At 54.0% G+C, this 20,864-nt stretch overlaps 1 protein-coding gene across 12 annotated transcripts in view; it reads left to right on the top strand.

The window, feature by feature from the left end:
- The first annotated feature begins 5,969 nt into the window (after positions 1–5,969).
- Positions 5,970–20,864, top strand: part of GRIN1 (glutamate ionotropic receptor NMDA type subunit 1) — a 40,223-nt gene continuing 25,328 nt past the window's right edge. For all 12 annotated transcript variants that reach the window (XM_055721254.1, XM_055721253.1, XM_055721249.1 and 9 more), the window contains exons 1-3: positions 5,970–6,363; positions 9,938–10,072; positions 17,552–17,728. In XM_055721254.1, coding sequence (XP_055577229.1) covers positions 6,106–6,363; positions 9,938–10,072; positions 17,552–17,728 — 570 coding nt within the window. In that variant the 5' untranslated portion in view covers positions 5,970–6,105. The remainder of the gene's footprint in view (positions 6,364–9,937; positions 10,073–17,551; positions 17,729–20,864) is intronic.

Below are 20,864 nucleotides of genomic sequence, written 5' to 3'. Positions count from 1 at the left end.
CCAGAGGCAGTGACTTGTAAGTACATTCCAGATACCTTCAGGGAAGGAGATGAGATAAAAACAATGTTGTCTTCAAAACCAGTGCTGTTTAGCCTTGTCTTGTCATGTTTTTATTTGGTTTTAGGCTGGTTTCATAATAGCACTTGTGCAATCAATCTTTCTATCTGACCTTGGCAACAAGGTTTTTGATATTTTAGCAAACACCATTCACACATGACAGGAGGGCACAGCTCTCAGGGGTGCAGGTCGGTTGTCAGATTCTCATGCATTTGAGCTCTAGCCCCCCAGTTATCTGTCCTGGTTTGCACCGGAGCACACCCAGGCTCCACGCTCCAGCCTGCCTGCTGGCTCCTGGGGTGAGGTACATCAAGCGTGGCAGAAAGCCTGGTGCCACTCAGCTCCTGCCCCTACATGCCACATTGACACAACTGGGCCAACTCTGGCTTTGCCTGGCTTCCTCAGCATCCTCCAAAGCTACTCCCCAGGCCCTATGCCTCTCATTTATCATGTTTGGTGTCTTTGAAAGCCACATCTGGCAATTTGGAAAGCAGCCCTCTAATTCTTCTGTTCTCCCAAAGTCAGGAGTTGCACGGGCTGGGGAGCCCCTGGAGCTAGTTAAACATTTGCAAAGACATGAAAAAGATTCCCAGCAGGAGCATGAAGTACTGAGCACTGAGGTGTCCTAGGCATCGTTTGCTACAGATCCACATCTGGCTGGGCCGGGGGTGCAAGGGGAGCCCTGGGCACTGCGGTGGGCTCCCAGGAGGGGGACAGGAGGCTTGGGAGTGCGCACAAAGGGTCTCTGCTGGGGAGATGTTTGCTGCCTCCTCCAAAGGCAGGTTTCAGAGGTGGGAATGCTTGCATGGAGCAGGGCTGCAGATTACGGGCACAACAGCAGGCTCTGGTCCCAGTGTGCTCAGAGAGACCCTGGAGATAAAGAAAGCGAATGTGACAGCCCTGGATGTCAGCTCTACTTCATGAAGCAAGGCAGACACATCCCATCAGCAAGCTTTCCCATGGACACCCAAGCTGTTTGACCGAGCTCCAGGGTGGTGGGATGTGCGTGCTGGGGGGCACTGACTGATGCACAGGGGCTGATGTTCCCCAGCATGCTCCATCTCCAGCCACTCTGCACCAGTGACTGCATCACTGCATCACTTGGGCCCAAGCTCCAGAGTCCTCCGAGGTGTAGATGTGCAGGAGCCCCCCAGGCGGTGACCAGTCTCTCTGAGCTCCTTTCCAGCCTCTGCTGTGCAGCAGTCCCAGGGGGCTGGAAGTCCCTGAGGACAAGTTGTCCCATCTCCTGGGACACAGTGTGTAGGCAGCTGAAGCCCAGCCACCTCTTGGCTGCTTTTCCAGCAGAAAATTGGAATTTTATCAGAATGAAAATTTCCCTACAGAGCATTTCAAACATGTGAATGCTGGTTTTCCCTCAGAAAATTATTCCAGTGGAAATTCCCACCCACTCCTACTGCACAGCTGACTGTGTGTTCCTGTGCATTCAGTTCCTTCAGATTTCACAGAATCTGTTTTGGGGTTTCTCACCATCTTTGCCTCTAGCCATTGATGTTCCATGTCCCATCCTCTGTATCAGTCACCTGAATATCTCCTTGCCTGCTCGGGAACCTCTTGGTATCCAAAAGCCAGACTAGAGGCTTGCATCTTTTTTTAATTCCCCCCCAACCCTGTGAATGCCCGGCTGCCTTGAATGAAGGCAAAGCACTGGTGGGTGGTGGGAATGCTCCTGTGCATGGGTGATGCAGTAACCTGGCAGTGGAGGGGGAGAGATGCCTCAATTCTCATCACTTGTCATAGGATGATGCTGCAGCTTCTTTCTGTGATTCCAGAGGTGACACACACTGTGCTTGGGAGGGTGGCAAAGGCCCTTGGAGCCCTAGATCTCATGCCCTGTGCGGAGAGATGAGTAAAAACAACACGAATGCCCATATCCGGGCAGCTCTGTGCTGCGCTGGCACTGGAACAGGGAGCTGTGCTGCCTGGTGACTCCATCAGCCACATCTGAATTGCAAAGTAGGCTGGGCTGAGTCCCTCTCAGCTGGGAAAGCTTTAGGGAGAGCACAAGACCTGCTTAAGGACTGTGGTCCATCCTGGGTATCATCTGGAAAAGAGGTGGAGGCAGGGCCAGATCATACGACAGCAACAGCTCAGGCCAAATGGCTGCTCAGACATGTTCACCTTGGTCTGCACCCCACTGCTCCCTGCAGCTCCCCCCTCCCCCCCCCTCCCCAAGGAATAACGCTTTTGGGCACCTTACTCTCTGCAAACATCAACCATTGCCTGTCAGTCTGGCTGGATGGCTGACACTGTGACAAGGACGTCCTCCTGCTGTGCCCCACGTGCTCACACAAATCGCGTTCCCCAGCGGACTGCCGGCAGGGAACGCACTGCACCAGTCTCCAGGCAGGTGGTGAGGAGCTGCGGGGGGGCCTCTGCACCCCCTTCCTTGTCCATCATCCCTGCCTGCTGCCTGCCACAGCCCGCTGCCCCCCTCGACCTCAGGCTGGGGTTTAGTGCCATTCTTCATCTGCATTTCCACCGCATCTGCGGTCCTAAGGGCAGGACCGACGATACTCGCTTCTACGTACATGGCTGTGCACCGACTGTCTTCAAATACGTTTCGGTACTCTGTTTATCAAACAATCCAAATCATTTGGTGTCATTATTTGCTGTCTCACCGATTTTATCATCACTAATTTCTTCCAGAGCAATGGCAGAAATACTGAAGCATCAACCACATCGCAAATCCTTTCATACCTGTAGGTGTACCTGCATCTCATTGCAGTTCTTCACTAAAAACCACTCTTAGAGGTCTGCCATGGCCGCTCAGCATGTGCTTTACTTAGTTTTTGTACCTTAGATTAACCACTCCCATGTCTCGCAGCTGCACATAAAAAGCATTTCCATAGCCTATGTTACAGCTGTGCAGTTACTACTATCAGTTTAATTTTAACTTTCTCAAAAGAAGAATTTGTTTTCTTTGGCAGCTCCGTGATGACTGGCACAAATCACATATTCCTAATGCTTGATTTCCTCTTTTATGAAATTCCACATTACCTTTTCCACCACCTTACCCCAAGGCAGATGAAATTTCCAGCTGGGTTCAGTGTTGCTCCTCTGAAGCCTCCAGGTTTTACACTGACTTGCTCTGGGCTCGGGAGGAATGACACCATTCACAGGCAATGGGATACCACAAAAACATCAGTCCCATGCCCTTGTCCAACTCCCCTGCATCAAGAAGATGCCAGACATAAAGAGCGGGATCACACTACGCACATGTTAATTGCTAACAGGCAAACTGTGTGAAGTTCCTGCGCCAAACCATGGCTAAGAAGGTTGCCATGGTACGCCAGGAGGCAGTGACAGGAAAAGCAAAGACCATTGCTCGCTGCAGAGTCCTCACAAGGATCAGCTGGTGGATGCAGTTGTACTTGCCATTTACACAGCTTCCACCCTGGGAAAACCCTGCATGCACCCATTGCCTTCCCATGATCAAAGCGCCTGAGGATGCAGCAGGAGTGGAAGTCGTGCGGTGACAGCGTCTGTGCTGGCGGAGCCCGGCTGCTGGAGATTGTGATCTGGGCTGTTCCTGATGCCAGGACAACACGGCCCGGTGGGAGGCATGACCTGAGAGGGAAGCAGGCATTTCTCAGATCTCTGCAATGGTGCCAGGAATAAGAGTATCTGGTAGCAAAAAGCAAACGGAGGCACAGAGGGAAGACCCTGGCTCCTGAGTATGATCATCCTAGCTCCTGGGTGACACAGGAGGGGCTTAGTAACTGCTCTCCTCTTTCTCTTTGCAGGGAACTCCAGATAATGAGAAGGAAAGCCTTTTGCACTCCAGTGTGAGCAAGCCAAATAATATTTCAAATCCCGCCTTTGTCTTCTCTGCTAAGTCCCCTGCTATGGCCAGGTCTTGTCTTTATAATTCTAACTGCCATCGCACCCACCAGTGTCCGGATCTGTACAGCCCACTCCAAAACAGTTTCTTTTCAACATCTGGGATGAAGCCAGACGTGTGTAGTCTCAGGGCATGGATGCAATTCTTTTTAACTTGCACCCTTTGTCCCTTCAAGACAGCATTTAGGCCCCTCAGCTTGGACAGAGCCACACCACCTGAGTACAGCAAGGCCTTCATCTCCAGGCTTGGAGGAGTCGAAATGACACAGTGACACTGGAAAGGGTAAAGCGTGCCTGGAAGTCTGTGTTGAGAGCACAGCAGGATCAGTGTGGAGCTCCACGCAAAGCACTGCAAGAGTTAAGGTGAGGTGGGGCCATTTTCTTTCTTTCGCGGAGTGCATCACAACCTCCATGGGTTTCTTTGCTTTCCCAAGCAATTGTCCACAGCTTCTCTGAGAGGGTCTCCTAGCTGGAGGGGTGCTGCGTAGCACACAAGCCCCTCGTGTGCTGAGACCCTGCAGCATTACACAACGGCCATTTTGCTTCTGCAGCTTCTTCCGAGTGCATGTGGGCAACGTGGGACACAGACAAAATGGTTTCCATGGCAACTTGCACTTCAGAGATGCCAGTGAGAAAATTTGCGTTGGGGGAAAAAAATTCTGCTTCAACTCACGTTGCAAGCAAGCACAGAGGTGGGCTGTGGCAATACCCTAGAAATGGCTGATGTAAAAATATCTCCGGTGATTTTTCTTCTGCAGTGCTCAGCCTGCTCTCTTCTTGGGCTGGCTCCCACGCAGTTACAAAGCAACACCCTGTCACTTTCTGCATCCCCTTTGTTTTTTCCAAAAAAGTCAAAGCGACAGCGCTGGGGAGCAACATGCTGTTCTGGTCATCTCACCCCTCTGGCCATGGAATGGGAGAGGCATGGTCCGGGAGTGAAACTCAATCCCTTTCAGCCATGGGGCTGGACTGTCCTCCAGATGTTGACCACTAGTTGCTGTGCCTTCATGTCCTTTGGGGAGGCTAATGGATGAATAAAGAGAACCCCAAGAAATTTCCTCAGCAGACAAATCTTAAGGTCATCTCTGGGATTAAGATGGTGAATTTGATGGAAGAAAATGGCCGGTTGCCCTGTGAGCTGATGTCTGGAAGGGTGGTGGCTCTGCCTGGAGGGACAGAGCGAAGCCAAGGTGGAGTTTCTGCTTAACACCTGTGCCCAGGAGGTGTGTTGGTCAAGGAAGGGGTCTCCTGCATGAGGGGGAGCACAGACCCCGGTGGCACCCGTGCCACAGGCAGCTCTCCCCATCCAGGGCTGGGGAAGCACGTTACTCGGAGAGCTGCGTAACTGGGAAGGTTTGCTCTGGAGAACAAATCCTGGAGACCCTGGTTTACCCCCTGCCTGGTGCACCAACGCCTGGAGAAGAGCCTGGTTTGCCCTGTATGGAGTGTGCTCGTGCCTCCCACAGCAAGGGCAGCCCCCAGCCCCCAGCCGGCAGCGTAGATGTGCGGGACGGAGAGGGAAGGGCAGCCCCCGGCCCCCCAGCAGGCGATGAAGGTGCGAGGGACGAGGGACAGAGAGGGAAGGGCAGCCCCCGCCCCCCCCAGCGGGCGCTGAAGGTGCGGAGGGGGAAGGGCAGCCCCCGGCCCCCAGCTCCCCCACAGCGGGCAACGTAGGTGTGAGGGACAGAGAGGGAAGGGCAGCCCCCGGCCCCCCAGCGGGCAGTGTAGGTGCGCGGGACGGAGTGGGACCCCCGCGACACGCGCTCCGCACCCATCGCAGGAGCGACCCTTCCCCGCGGCGCGGGGGCCGGACCCCCGCCCCCCCGGGTCCCTCCCGGCGCTGCTCCGGCCCGGCAGGCGGCGGGACCCCGCGTGTGCGCAGCCGCCCCCGGCCCGGCGAGGCGGGCGCGGCTCTGCCGCAGCGCCCGGGGCGGGCGGGGGTCCCGGCCGCGCTCCACCGGGGGCCGGGGGCGGGCGGGGGGCGGGCGCTGCGGCAGCGCGGGGCCGGCGGGGCGGGCGGAGCCGGCGGCGGGCGGAGCGGCGCGGGGGGCGCGGGCGGTTCAGCACCAGGGAGAGCGCCCCGCGCCGCGCCGAGCCGCGCCGGGCCGGGCCGGGCCGGGCCCGCATGGGGCCGCGCTGAGCCGGGCGGGCGGGGGGGGGGCCCGGCGGGCTCCGCGCCGCCCGTGGATGAGCACCATGAGGCTGCTGCTGCTCGCCCTGCTCTTCTCCTCCTCCTTCGCCCGCGCCGGCTGCGACCCCAAGATCGTCAACATCGGCGCGGTGCTGAGCACCAAGAAGCACGAGCAGATCTTCCGCGAGGCGGTGAACCAGGCCAACAAGCGGCACGGCACCTGGAAGCTCCAGCTCAACGCCACCTCGGTCACGCACAAGCCCAACGCCATCCAGATGGCCCTCTCCGTCTGCGAGGACCTCATCTCCAGCCAGGTACCCCGGGCCGGCGACTCCCCTGCCGCCGCCGCAGAGCGCCCACCTGCCCCGGCCCCGTAGGGCGCCGAGCCGCCGCCCCCGCGGCCGCAGCGACCCCGGCCCCCGGCCGCCCCCCGGGCTCGGGGCGGGCAGAGCGGCGGCGAGCGGGGTCCTGCCCCGCATTGCAGCCTTTATGTAAGCGCGGCCGGGCTGCCCGTTCCGCTGCACGGGCACCCGCACACCCCCCGGGGCTCACACGGGCACCCGCAGACACCCCGGGGCTCACACGGGCACCCGCACACCCCCCGGGGCTCACACGGGCACCCGCAGACACCCTGGGGCTCACACAGGCACCCGCACATCCCCCGGGGCTCACCTGGGCTCACCCATGCACCCCAAGGCACACACGGGCTCACACAAACACAGAGGCTCACACGGGCACCCGCACACACCTCAAGGTTCACATGGGCTCACACACACACACATGCTCACACACACACCCCAGGGCACACAAGGGCACCCGCACACACCTCGGTGCACATACAGGCTCTCATACACATCCCAGGGCAGTTACAGGCTCTCACACACACACCAGGGCACACATGGGCTCACACAGGCACCCTGTGGCACACACAGGACCGCACACGCAGCCTGGGGCACACACGGGCACCCACACACAGAGCAGGTGTGCAGACTTGCCCACCCAACCCCATGCATGCAGAAAGCAACACACATGCACTCACATGCCATGCACAGACATACATCGCCATGGGTGCAGGCGGGCACACGCTATGAGCACACATGGGCAGCCACACGCTGTGCACAGATGTGGGCACAGGGAGTGCCGTGCATGCACATGCACTGGGCGCTCACATACCGCTGTGGGAATGCCCATGGGCTGTGCTGTGTGCACACACACATGCCATGTGCGCACATGCATTGCCATGCAAACACGGGCACCCACAGAACACTGCAAGTCTGCACTCATACCAGTGTGCAAACACACTGGTGCACGCATGCTATGCCACATGCATACACGCATCCATGTGCACATGTATACACACACATACCGCCACATACACCCACCCCACTGCGTGCACTACAGGCACATCCACACACCCCTGCATCCCCCCCCAGATCATGCACTTGAATGGCTGTGCACCACAGCTGCACACCGCCCTATCGCGCACAGCACCATGGCCACCCCAGCACCACACAAGGCATAAAGCAGGAACACAAGCACACCCACTGCCACACATATGCACGAGGCACAGGCACACACCAACAGAGATTGCACGCACATAGACACAGCGTGCACACACACCCACACAGACACAGGGAGCCTTGGGCACACACACACATGCATGCCTGCACACGGGCACAGCGCGTTCCTCCTGTCGTACATGGGTCATGTATGTGTATGTCAGGATCTCCTGACATACATGGGTCACCCTCGGCACATTAAGGGAGCAGCCCACACCTGCAACGTTGATGGGTGCAGTCTGGGTGCCCTAGGCAGCCTGTGGCCTGGCCCCTCCATCTGCCCTGCGTGTGCTCTGGGTGCTGAGCACAACTAATCAGCCCCACTCCCCCTAGTTGGGGGCATCATGTGGGCAGACACACAAGTACAAACCCACCCCTGCCTCAAACACACCCATGCACACGCAAAAGGTGTACACAGACCCTGCACAGGCACAAGCATACACACAAATCGTATGAACGCCTGCGCCCTGGAGACATGCACACCAACACGCGCACAGAAATGCATGTATGCGCCCAGACACACACAGCCAGGGAGGGGGGAGGGTGCAGGGAGGTGGCAGAGGTGCACAGCAGAGCAGAGCTGACACATTTGCAGCTCAGCTTCCCAATGTGGAGATGGAGGATGGCTGGAGCCATCCCTGGGGATGGTGGCAGAGCCGGGCAGGAAGCGCAGCGCAGGCTGTAAGTGATACCCGCTGCCCAGCAGGGAGCAGGGAGAAGGCTCAGTCGGGTCCCTCGCTGAGCAGAGGCTCTATTTAAGCAGCCCGGCTGATAGATGCCTGTGTCCATGCCACCTCCAAGCCTTGTCCCCATGGCAAACCCCACGGAGCCCGGGATGGTACAGGGCAGCAGGAGCTGGCACAACCCTGCTGGAGCAGTGGGATGCTGGAGGCAGCTAAGCCGGGGTGCAGAGGGGGCTGTTGGTGCTGGGGGTCAGGGTGCTGGGGCTGCCCACACTGTCCCAATATGCAGGGGTCCTCCCAGCCCCAGTGTGGGGCACAGCCACCCTCAGTCCTTGCTCACCGATACTGTGGCCAAGCAGGGGGCTGTGAGGCAGAGGAGGGACCGGGAGCCCATGCATGCAAAATGGCTCCTGTTGGTCAGCTGCTCTGTGGCGCAGCACAGCCCTCGCCCCCACAGAGCCCCCAGCCTCTCCCCCCAGTGCCTGGTCCTGCCCCAAGACCCATGCCCCAGCCCTCCTGGGTACAGGTCCTTGCCCACGCCACGTCAGCACGGCACCAGGCACCCCTGCCAGGGCACTACCCTCCTCCTGCCTTCCCCAGTGACTTCCCCAACCCCTTCTCCAGTAATTCCTTCCTTCTGCCATGGTACGGTCTCCAACCCCTGCCCCAGCTCACTCTGCACCCTCAGCCTCCTCCTGCCTGACACCGGGCAGGATCTTCCGTCTTCCCACCTAGTCCCTAGTTCCCCTTCCCCAGGCATGCTTCATCCTCCTCTCCGTTCCCAGCGAGTCATCCCTCCAGCCTGGGTGCAGAGGTCATCCTGGGGCTTGGGCAGATGCTTGGAGGAGGAAGAAGTGTTATTTCCTCCCAGACAACAAAGTCCTTGCACTGATTCACCCTAGTTGGAGCCCTGTCACCAGCTGGGGACATTTCTTGTGCCTTGAAAGGCATTAGTGTAACAAAGGATCCCCCAGGGATTACCCAGCTCCTTCCTCTCCATTTGACATAAAATAGGATCCTGCTGGAGATGAAAATCCCAGGCCTGTAATAACAGCAGGATGTTGCTGGGAGCCTCCTTCCCCATTTCGGTATAACCCAGACCCCCGTGCCCCATCGCTGTGGCGTGCTGAAGGCAGGTCCTGGCTCCTGCTCCCCACCGCTCACCCAGCTTTCTCATTCCTCTCTGTGCTCAGGGCCAGATGGCTGATCTGCTTCCTGGCTCTGCGCTCCTTCTCCTGCTCCGAGTCCCAGCTGACCACTTTGTTTGTAATAGTCCTCGGAGGGGAATTACAACCGAGTATTAAATGTGTGGTTAAAGAAATCGCATTACACAGTGTGACTGTAAGGGAGATGTTTCCTTTTAATCTGTAATCCATGAAAGTTATTAGTTTAGCGAGCGGAGCGGCTAGGCATGGCATTTCCATTAAGATATAACCCTGAGCAGACCCATCACCTCGGCGCGCAGCACGGCACCCCTTGCTCCCCAGTGCAGTCCTTGCTTCGCTGTTCCCGATTATTTGAAAGACGTTACTGTGTTAACGTGGGGCTGTTTAACATTGCAGAAAAGAAAAGGAAAAAAAAAATCACACTCAATGGCCAATGTGCTCCTGTGAAATAATGTTTGTGTCATGTATCCTGTCCTACAGGTCTATGCAATATTAGTTAGTCACCCTCCTGCTCCCAACGATCACCTAACACCAACACCCGTATCATACACAGCTGGCTTCTACAGGATCCCTGTCATTGGTCTGACAACACGCATGTCTATATATTCTGATAAGGTAACTGATGCATGTTTCTAGTCTAGTACCTCATACATGTGGTGTAAATCAAGAGTGCCCGTCAGGAGGGTTAATGATGTCTACACGACCCTGTCTATCTGTGTGTCTGTCTGTCCATCCGTCCTCTCCAGTTAAACCTCCAGCTCCCCCTCTCTCTCTCCCGCATTCCCCGGTACATTATTTTTTTGCAGCTGCCAGTGTTGACCTACATAGTGCTGGATGATTTCTGCAGCGTTGCTCTGGCAGGCTGCTGGGCTCGCTGCTCTTCAGCCAAGGCAAATGCATGAACTGGCTCTTGCCTGCTTGCTAGTGACAGCTGGGGGGTCCTGGGTGTTCCCCGGGTGTGTGTGGGGGGAAGCTGAGGAGGGGAAGGAGGATCCTAGAGGAGCCTGTACACCAGGCAGGGGCTCTGTGGGGCTTGAAGGTTGTTCGGTTGTGTTCACTTCGCTGGGTTTATGTGATATTGGTAGGGGAGAAAATAGAATTGACTAGCAAGTTATCCTGAGGCTTTACATGGCATTCAGTCTGGCCAGCACACAAGAAAGAGGTTCACATTCAAGCGTCTCAAACCACTGTCTGATGTCGCTGTGGAAACACGGAGACTTTCAGGCTGGATGAGGTCCTGCCATGTGCAGGAGCTGGGGGCGATAAGATGCTGCCCTGGCCAGCTCTCCCACTGGGTGCTCAGCTCCAAACCCAACTTGCAAACACACCGTGTGATCAGTAAAAGGAAAAGGAGGAGCTGAGCAGAGCCAGGCTGTCCACATGCCATTGCAGCCTTGGTGGAAGTTTTCATCCAGGTGCATGAGTTTAATGGGTGAGATCAGGCCCATTTCAAAGCACGAATCAGCCTTTGCTTGGAAAATGTGAATATTCACAAATGCAAATGTTCAGTGCAAAAATAGTCACTTCGCCTACATGCTAAATGAAGTCAAATTTCAGGAGGGAGGAGCAGAGGCTCCTAGAGATGCAGCAGCAGGACTGCTTGGCTGGAGCAGCAGCGGGTCTTGGCATCTCCCACCAAGTAAACCCATGGTAGGGTGGCCAGCAAGCCCAGACCAGTGGCAGTGATGGTGGCTGGCGGGGCTAGGGACCCACATGCCCTGGCAGGGTCCTGTCAGGCATTGTTAGAAGGAAAGGGATGGTAACGGAGCTGGCAGACCGAGCTGGCAGACCGAGGGAGGGGTCAGGTAGGGAATGTGCAGGGGGGTTTGGTTCGCCTGCTGCGGGGAGGAGACAGGTCTGATCAGCAAAGTTGGCAGGAGGGACCTTGTCACAGCACACGTGGTGGCAGGGAGAGGGGACACTGCACGCTATCCGTCTGGCTTCATCCCCACAGAGCCGTGCTCACGGAAGCAAATTGGCCACCTCTTCTACAGCACGACCTTGCGCTGAATTTGCGTGCTCACCCTGAGGGGGTGGGAGCTTCTCCAGCAGACTCTGCTTCTGCCATTTTTTGCCTATTTAAAACATGTTTTCTGCAAAAGTGGCTCATCAAACCTACCTGGCTGACTTCAGAGCTGGAGCAGTGACCACTGTGGCAGCTGTGACCTGCTGCAGTGGCAGGGAGGTGCTCCCCACTGAATATCTGGGGGTGTTGGGCAGGTGCAGGGCTGTGGGGTACACTCACCTGTCAGGGACTCAACAGGGGGGCGTGCTGCCTCCACCAGACATGTCTCACCCCTCCTTGTGCTTAGCCTGGATCCTTCCCACCAAGGCAGCCACGGGCTTGAGGTCTTGGAGGTCTCTGTAGAGAGAGGAGTGCAGGCAGGAGATAGGGCAAAGGCAGGGACTGGGTAGGTAGAGGAGCAAGGATGTTGAATAATGGACTGGCAGGAGCTGGAGGGGACAGCAAAGATGGGAGTGGAGTGGGGGGCAGCAAGGCAGAGGGATGTGGAGCCATGGAACAGGATGGTGCAAGGCTCTGTGCACCTGATGCAGGACAGGCTGGCTGATGGGACACAGGGACATTGAGCTGGTTCTCCCTTTGGTTTTCAGTGATCAGCTTGCTGCCTTTTCTTTTTTTTTTTTTTAAATTCAGGAAATTATATCTTTCAGCTTAGTTTCTATGGAAACAAGCTTGTAAGATCACTATGTGTGTATGCCCCCGATGGGTTTTGAAGGCATCAGCCAATTTTAGCTAAATTTCAATGGGGTTTGAAGTTGGAGTGAATTATGGTCCTCCCAAGGCTAAGCTGCCAGGGAGAGGAACGGTGTGGGCCTCAGCACAGACAGGTTTGCCCAGTACCTTTTGATGCTCTCAGAGCATCTCCAGTGGAGCATAGTGGTCTACAAGCTGTAGCCAGAATTTCAACAGGGGAAGCAAGCTTTATTGCTCCCAGTATTCAAAGAACTATTTGTTCTAGAAATGATATTGCAGCTATTAAGCTGAGCACTCTGGCTTGGCAGCTGTTGTTTGGCCTCCTTTGCATACATCTTATGAAATCATTGCCTCTTTCTTCACAGAGATCCTCACGCCATTCAGCGCAGTCCTGCCTGTATGGTGAAAGGTCTCTGAAATCCTGGTGGCCTCTGAGTGAGTTGAACAGGGAATTGCAGAAGCAGGCAGAGGGGCTCATGGAAAAGGCAGCAGAGTGGTACCCATCGCTGTGGTGTCCACCACTGTGGAGAGCCCTTTATGGACTCCTCATGGACTGAGCACTGCAAAAATCACATTCTGACCTTCTCACGCTGGGCCCTCTGAACAGACAGGTTGTACTATTGCTTTAGTGCTTCTGTTCCCCACGTGTCATCAGGGGTATTTATAACTCCTTTACATCTCAGCCAAAAAAAGTGAGATGATGTTGACATCTTGACAATATGAGAAATATGAAATGACACTGAGAGCATGAGAGCAAAGCTCGTGGGAGAAGACACAGCTCAAGAGCTGGGAAGGTCTGGTGCCATCCATCACCATGTGGGACCACAACTACATGATGGGGATGGACGGACATGCTGGCTGCCCTGAGATGCTGAGCCCCACACCATCCCCCCGTCAGAGAGGCAGCGCAGTGGAGGATCAAGGGTGGCTCTTAACTGAGACCTGCTGTACTGCTGTAAAAGGTGGAAAATGGAGTTTAGTCATTCTGTGCTTGGAAAGCCGTTTCAATGTCCAGCACCTGATCCTGGTAGTTGAAATGAGGTCTGTCTCCCTCTTTCTTTCTCTTTCTCCAGCCTGGGCCTGGGGATGGCTTTTCCCAGGGGTTACTGCTCACTGAGAGAGGTAAAAAAAAAATAAATTTCTTTATTACTGGTCTCACTGGCAACCAATGCTGTGCAGAAATGGTGTTAATCAGCATGGGAAGCTGCACTGCACATGGAGAGAAAAGATTCCCCTTGATTGAGGTCAAGGTCAGGACATCTTCACTGGCCCCTGCAAGAAGTGACTGGAGAGGCTGGTTAGCATAGTGTAGAGACATTTGCCCTGGGAATGGGTTTCACAGCCACCACTGAGCAGCACAGCCCTCAGCAGGGGTGGTCTGCAGTGTGTCAGAGCAGATGAGGGGCTCTGTGCACCAAAGCCTGTGCTGATGGCAGTGATGGAGTCCACTCATCCCAGCAGAGAGCCCTTCGTGGCTCTCAGGATTCAAGCTGGGAGAAGGGCAGAGCAGCCCCATCACTCCACAAGGCTGCTGCTGCGGTGCTGGGGCTGACAAGGCTTTTCCCCCATGCGCTGCAGGGGAAGGCAGGCAATGCATCTGCACCTGAGCTCCCCATATATCTGCCCCCACTAGAATCCCTCCCAGCACACGTCTAAGCTATTGCAGAGCTCTCTCAGCTGCCTCCCACGAATGCAGCTATCACACGGGGCGGCGGGCAGGCTGCTTTCTGCTGGGGCTTGGCAATGCGTGTGCTGGCTGGCGGGCAGGCTGAACAGAGCAGGGGACAGAGCAGTCCGGGTTCCCTCGGTGGAGACACTGGCCAAGGCTTCTTTTTAATACCCAGCTGATGATTTTTGCTAAATTATTAGGAACTTTATATATTGGGAGCTCTGCCAATCTCCTTGAAAGTGCCCAGACAGCTTAGTTTTGGAGGGCGCTGCTAGAAAGGGGACTGACGACATGATTTTCATAGGTAATAAAAGCAAAGCACATTGTTTCCTCAAGGCTGGAGGAAAAATTTGACTCTACCAGCCATGGACCATAGCTGTAATAAGCCCTTAGGCAGACAGAGGTAAGGAAGATGGTAGTCCTTTCACTCATGGACCTGTACATGGTCCTTACATGGACACACAAGCACAGTGTGGTGGCCCCACAGCCATGCCTGCACACTCCCAGTACATGTGCGCATCCCCTATGTACATAATCTCCATCAATAGGTACCCACACATGCACTGTCCCCCAGGCATGGCATGGCCACATGCAGACTCTTTGTGCACAGCTATTCAAGCACCCAAGCACGTTCCCTGCATGGGTACATGCACATTTGCTGCATGTATATGCTCCCATCTACGCATACACTGAATCCTTGCTTTCACACATGCACACACACACTTGATCTACTCAAAGTCAGTCCCTTTTCATATGTACTCGTATCAGCCAAGTCAGTACCACTAATAATTTGCAGTTCCTAAGAGTCCTGACCCAGCACATGTCCCCAGCCTCATAACCACACTCCCTCCTGGTGCATTTAGACTCCAGCCCCATAAGTTGCTGGTGAGCTGATTCCTCTTGGAAGCCTGGATCCCATTCTGTATTTAGTTACTTTTTGCAGAAATACTATTAAATGGGGAAGCACAGGGCTGAGCACTCAAGATTTTGGTGGGATATAGGAAAATATTGCAGAATATCTTCTTGTATTGTCTTGGGGCTGCTGTCAGTCATTCCCATGCTGACATCCCAGCCCTGCTGGCAGGTGGCAGGCATGCTTGGAGGAGAGCAAATGATGTCAATCCTGTAAAACATCTTACAAGGCGAATTGTTGATTTGTAGTTAGGAGCATTTTTTACTGTGTGCCTGATCTGAGGGGAGCAGGCTATGACCCCTGACAGTACAGAGTTAGAGCTTTTGTAGCAGTACATCAGGGACGGTGCTGATGAGTGGTGCAGATGAAATAAGTGAACATACCAGGCCGGTTGTCTCACAGATGTTATGCTAAATAATCAGTTATTTGCCTAAAAATGGGCTAACTACGATGCATAAATCATTGCATCCATATACTTTGCCGTACAGCCCCGTGTCCATGTGCCACGTGGTCAGGAAAGCTCTGTGCTGAGACCTGTGGGAAGTCACTGCATGTGGTGTGATAGGGGTTATCAAATCGCACCAAATCAGCACAGCACAACTGGACTTGTTAACTTTTGGGGGACTCCACTTTCACTTTTCTGCCAATCTTCGAGCCCTTCAGAGAGGTTCAGGAATCCTAAGTGCTTCAAAAGCTGAGCATAGAATGTGAGAGCTCATCCTACAATCTAGACTCAGCATTTGCAATTAGTTATTCTTCATTATCCTCTTTGAAAACTGCAATTCTGTAATCCAAGAGCTGAGATACCATCATAGCAAGTCCATGACCCTTTTGACACCACCTCAGAAAGCAAATTTGCCTTAACTATTAAACCAAGTTGCTCTCCAACAACTTCGCAGTAAAATTTGTTCATCTGAACCTAGCCATATGTATTTACAACACTTAAGAAAGCCACGATCAATTTAAACAGCATTTTTGCAAGCTAGTTGGGAAACTAGAAGATAATTCGATGCAATATATTGAAATTTCAAAGATGTTTTCATTTCAAAAAGGGAATGAAGCAATTTTAAGTTAGAATTTCGACATTTTAGCCTGTATGTTCCTGATTATTATTACTATTAACTATTCTGTACTTTTTTCATTTCTTTCCTCTCATCTGATTTTTTTCCCCATTTCCATTTTCATTTTCCCTGGTTTTCTTCAAACCACTTAAAAGTGCTCAGGGATTAAAAATCACAGATGCTCTGACCTGTCCTGAGTGCCCCTGCCCTGAGCTGTGGAGCTGGAGCTGGAAATGCTTGGGCATCTCTGCTGACTCCCAAGGGAGCTTGAGCACTGTGTTGGTGCGGAGACCATAGTTGCTTGTCCCTATAGGGCTTCTTTCCAATCCCATAGATTAGTGCTGGGCTTGTGGGGTAAGCTGCATTTCTCCTGCTCTTCACGTAATTGGGAATGTGCGTATCAGCCATACAAAACTGCAGCTCCGAGATGCTTGTTACAGCCCCCCCCTGGTTCATTTCCTCCTTCAATTAAACATCCACACTTCTCAGTCTATTCAGCATTTAGGAAATGTTTCCAGCGCTTTGGTATTTTTGCTTCTGCCTCCATCATTTCTGTATTTTGAGCCAGGGCAGCAGAATGGACCTGCTGTCCCAGTGCAGAGAGACCTGACCGCGACAGGGCTTTTGTGCTATTTTCTCTACGTCGCATGGGTCAGTTTGCCTTTATCACTGTGTTGAGTGTGAGGAAAAGGCATTATCTGGTCTGTCTGTTCTTCCTGTGCAGGTCCGTGGTGGACATGACACCTTTTCCCTTGCAGTGTGATTTACTTTGGCCCATTCAGGACATTCCTGACGTGTGCTGGGTCTGCTGTCTGGATGAGCAGGTCTGGATAAGCCCTGTTTGGTCCAGAGGACCCTCTCAGCCTTAAAAAAAAAGAAATATCATAGTGCTTTCCTCTTTGTCCTCTCCTGTTCATACTTCTACCTCCCTCCAACACGTAGCTGGTTTATCAAGTAGCATCCATGCTGAGCATAAGCCCTTTCATTTTCTAATATTTGACTCTAGGGCCTTTTGGAAAAGCTGCGTTTTTTGAAACCTCTCTGTCAGCTGCAGCTTTTGGTCCAATTGCTCCCCAAAGAGTGCTGTACCTAATTAGGCTGGAATTGCTGTTGCTCAATCATCCAACCATAATGACGTCTTCAACCAAATCAGATAGGTTAGCTGGGGCATGAGTCCAGAGCTGCCTCCTCCTGTGTGCTGCTGCAGAACAGGCTGACCTAGAAACAGCCAAACAGCATATTATAAAACTGCTTTTCTGAACTTCTCTCATGGCAGATAACTAATATATACCCACATGTCCCTGCATCTGCTCCTTGTCACTCTCCGAAGGGATTTTTTTTTTTCCCTTCATGTTCATTGCTCAGTAATATTTTCAAAAGGTCAAGAGGAAAGGCTATATTTGCACTGAACGTTGGTGACAGTTCCTTGCTAGATAGGCTTTTCTCCACCGTGCATTTACAGACCGCAAAGCAAAAATTCCTCTTTGCCATGTGCTGGGTTAACCAAAGAGAGGTACAAAATCATAGCCAGGCTTTGCTTTCTCAGCCAGAAGAAAGGAGTGCAGGTCCCAGAGGCTATCTCAAGGCATGTAACCCAGAAGTCTACCAAAAATTGCTGCTCTGCCTCTCTGGCCTCGCGATCCCAGCCCTGTCCCTGCAAACCTGCCCGGTCCCCGAGATGCACCCTGGCTGACAACCCAACCAGTCTATGTTGAGCTCTTGTTCTTCCTTGCAGAGCATCCACCTGTCCTTTTTGCGCACGGTCCCACCATACTCTCACCAGGCCAACGTCTGGTTTGAGATGATGAGAGTCTTCAACTGGAATCACGTCATTCTGATAGTCAGCGACGACCATGAAGGTCGTGCTGCACAAAAGAAGCTGGAGACCCTTTTGGAGGAGAGAGAGTCCAAGGTCAGTTCCTGAACATTGTCTTGTAGCTTTGTTTAAGCAACAACAACAAAACTAGAAGTCTCGGGCTGTTGTATGTATGTAGATTTCTGTATGTAAAACACCTTTTCTTTCCATTGTAACATGGCTAACATGCTTAAAGCATCAACAGTGTCTGACTAGTACCTGACAGAACTTTGTACTTTATTCATTTCACTTGCTTTGCCATGGTCAAAATCTCCTACATGTAAATCGACTACAAAATGAAGGGAAGGATAACCTGGAGCTCTGCAAATGCCTCGCCCAAGATTCCCACCTAAGGAGAGGACCAGTCGCTCAGCTTAGGGAAGCACCTGCCCCATTACAGCCACCCAGGGGCCAGGCAGTGCCAAACCAACCCCGAAAAGCAGCTTCTGAATTGGCTAACCAGAGCTTAGCGGCTTAGGAGGGGCAAGGGCAGCCGGCGCGTTGGTGCGCGGAGGTATAATGCACCCTCTCTATAAAGCTGCCAGCTCTGCGGCTGCAGGCTGGCGCCCCGTTCCCATCTCCATTGAAGCACATGCCAAACGCTGCTTTCCTGACACCCCATGCTGTTACAAGAGGGCAGCTGTGGCTGGCGGGAGCAGCTTTATCGAGGAGGTGCACTGCACCTGCACTCAGGGCCATGCAGGGGAGCCGGGAGGGAAGCAGGGGAGGTCCCCAAGCCTGCTAGAAATTCAGGAGGACTACCGCAGATCTGCTGATGTTGGCTAAAAGGACTGAGCAAGTGTTGAAGACAAGCAGGGAAGGAGAACGCAGGGAACCATTCGGCTGCAGTGCTTCAAAGGCAGGTGCCTGTCTGGAAGGTGAGGAATCACCACCTGCCCTGTGGGGTGAAGTCCTAGCATGTCCTCTTCGGGGCAGGGTGAGGTCCCCTTTGGATGGGCAGAGTCTGAGCCCATCTCCAAGTCTCCAGCAATGTCAGGGCAGGCACCCATTCCTGGCTGTTCCCTCCTGGATGACAGGCAGGGACCACAACCTGCTCTTCTCCAGCCCCTCCAGCAGGTGCTGGACACTGGGCACCTGCTGTTGAGGAGACGTGGCTGTAGACACTTCTTGTGCTTGGAGCTGGTGGCTGAGCTGAGAGACCAGAGGGTGCAGACTGCCACTGCTCATCATCGCCTCTTGTCAAGTCACTGGAGGAACGACTGGTGCAGGGCTGCGGGCTGGCACACTGACCAACAGGCTTGGGTTTGGCGGTGGTTTCTGAGAAGTTTCATCCTTGCTGCATCCTAGGCCATTGTGAGACACTGGTGTGCCACCAACCATGGTGGGATCCTCCTGCCTCCAAAGGCAGCTTCCCGCTGGGTGACAGCGGGCCAGTATTTCTCTCCAGAGGCTCTTCCCAGTGCAGGGTCCCTCACCCAGGGAAATTGTGGACAGGTTGTTCCCACTGTTGGTCTGTCAACCCTTTCCTTGCAACTTTTGATTTCCACTTTCTGTTTTCCTGCAGCACCTGTGCATCCCGTTTTGCTGCTCCCTCTCATGCCACTCCTTGCTTGTTCCACACAATGCTCCCAGGCACAGCGTGTATTTCTTCTTCAGCCTGCCCATCCTACAGGGAAGCCTTTGAGATCTGGGTCTTGAAAGATGGGGGAGGGAGGGCCTGTCCTCAGACCTGCCCCACATTTGCACTGCATCTACAACATGTCTTGGTGTCTCCTAGCAGCCACTGGGCTACTGCAAATGCCCTGGCCGTCCTCCAGCCTGGGCACTCTGTGGTGGTAGGTCACCTTGTCCTCCCTTTGGGTGTGCCACTGCGTCTTGTTTCTTTTTGCTTTGAGGAGCTTGCTTTGGTCAAACTAACTGGTCTGACCGGTCTTGAAGGTAGCAGGTATTCCCGCTGGGGCTTTCTTGTCTTCCTCAGTCTCTTCTGCTGTCTAACTGCTCTTCTAATCACTGGTGTGCTGACTCTTCATGCCATGAAGTGGTACCCTGGACCCCTCCTTAGCCTCCTGAAGGGCAGCCTGGGACCTGGGGAGGGAGCAGGCAGGAGACCTGTTCTCAGCCTCTTCAAAGCTTGGATCACAGCCCCTGAGGACCTGGGGGATCTGCTGTGAGTCAGAGGCTCACCTGCCTACCTGAGCTTTTGGATCTGAGCACAATGTGTCCCCTGGAGTCTGTGTCAGCCCCGGGTGTCACTCAGGCACCATTGCATGGATTTGCACTTGAAGCAGGCATTGGGAGCCCAGCACTCGGGCGAGGCTGGCCAGCCCTGGTGCACCCCTTGTGCTAGCCTTGTCTTAGGTTTGTCTGCAGTAACTCTCTAGCCTGGAGCTACTGCTCCATCCCAGTACAATTCTGCTCATTCATCCGGGCAGGCCAGCAGTGCACCAAAGCTGCTGGGGAAGGAGTGCCAGGCTCTGAGAATTTGTCCAAATCAGAGGTGACAGGTCCCTGGTGTGCTGGCTCCCTCTCTCTGGGACAGTGCTGTTCATGAAGCTGGTAATTTTTGGAGTGAATGCTGGAGAACATGGTGGAAAGTGAATTTTGAATTTGTGGGTCCTTCTGTGAAAAACAGGCTGAGGAGCAGGGAAGGACTGCATGACCACACGGAAAAATGGGAAAGAGAGGAGACATCACTGGTCTGGTTCTGGCAATAGGGACAGTGACAGGGAGAGGCAGAGGAGATCAGGTGCTGCCAGGTCCAGCTTTGCTGCACCCAAGACTCTGCTTCACTTTACTGACCAGCTTGGGTCGAGGTGCCAGCACATCCCACACACACAAGGTGATTTGTGGCTGGAGGCTGCAAGACAGATGACCAAGTTCCTGGCTAAATTGATGGTGCCTGAGGAAGAGTGGCCAATACTTCATCGCTGGAGGATATTCATGCTGATCTGCTGCAGCTCTGCTCTCCTTGGAAGCAATTGTTACTCCGGGTCTCACTGCAATCTGAGCAGACTCTGAGAAGCCATTGCAGAAATCCTTGCTGTGAACGTCATCAGAAGTGAAGGCAGACCTGGACTCCAAGCAGATTTTTGCCTCCTCAGGTACTTCTCCTTGCAAGGACCCAACTTCTCTGAGCAATAAAAAACCTGTCAGGCTGTGTCCAAGGAGAGGAAAGAAAAGATCATACAGCTGCACGGAAAGGAGATCTGGCAAAACTTCCTGCCAAAAACTG

Source organism: Falco cherrug, chromosome 9, assembly GCF_023634085.1.
Source record: "Falco cherrug isolate bFalChe1 chromosome 9, bFalChe1.pri, whole genome shotgun sequence".
In the NCBI taxonomy this organism is placed as follows: domain Eukaryota; kingdom Metazoa; phylum Chordata; class Aves; order Falconiformes; family Falconidae; genus Falco; species Falco cherrug.
The sequence above is the reverse complement of the archived record's forward strand: the minus strand, read 5'-3'. Positions and strand labels throughout refer to the sequence as shown.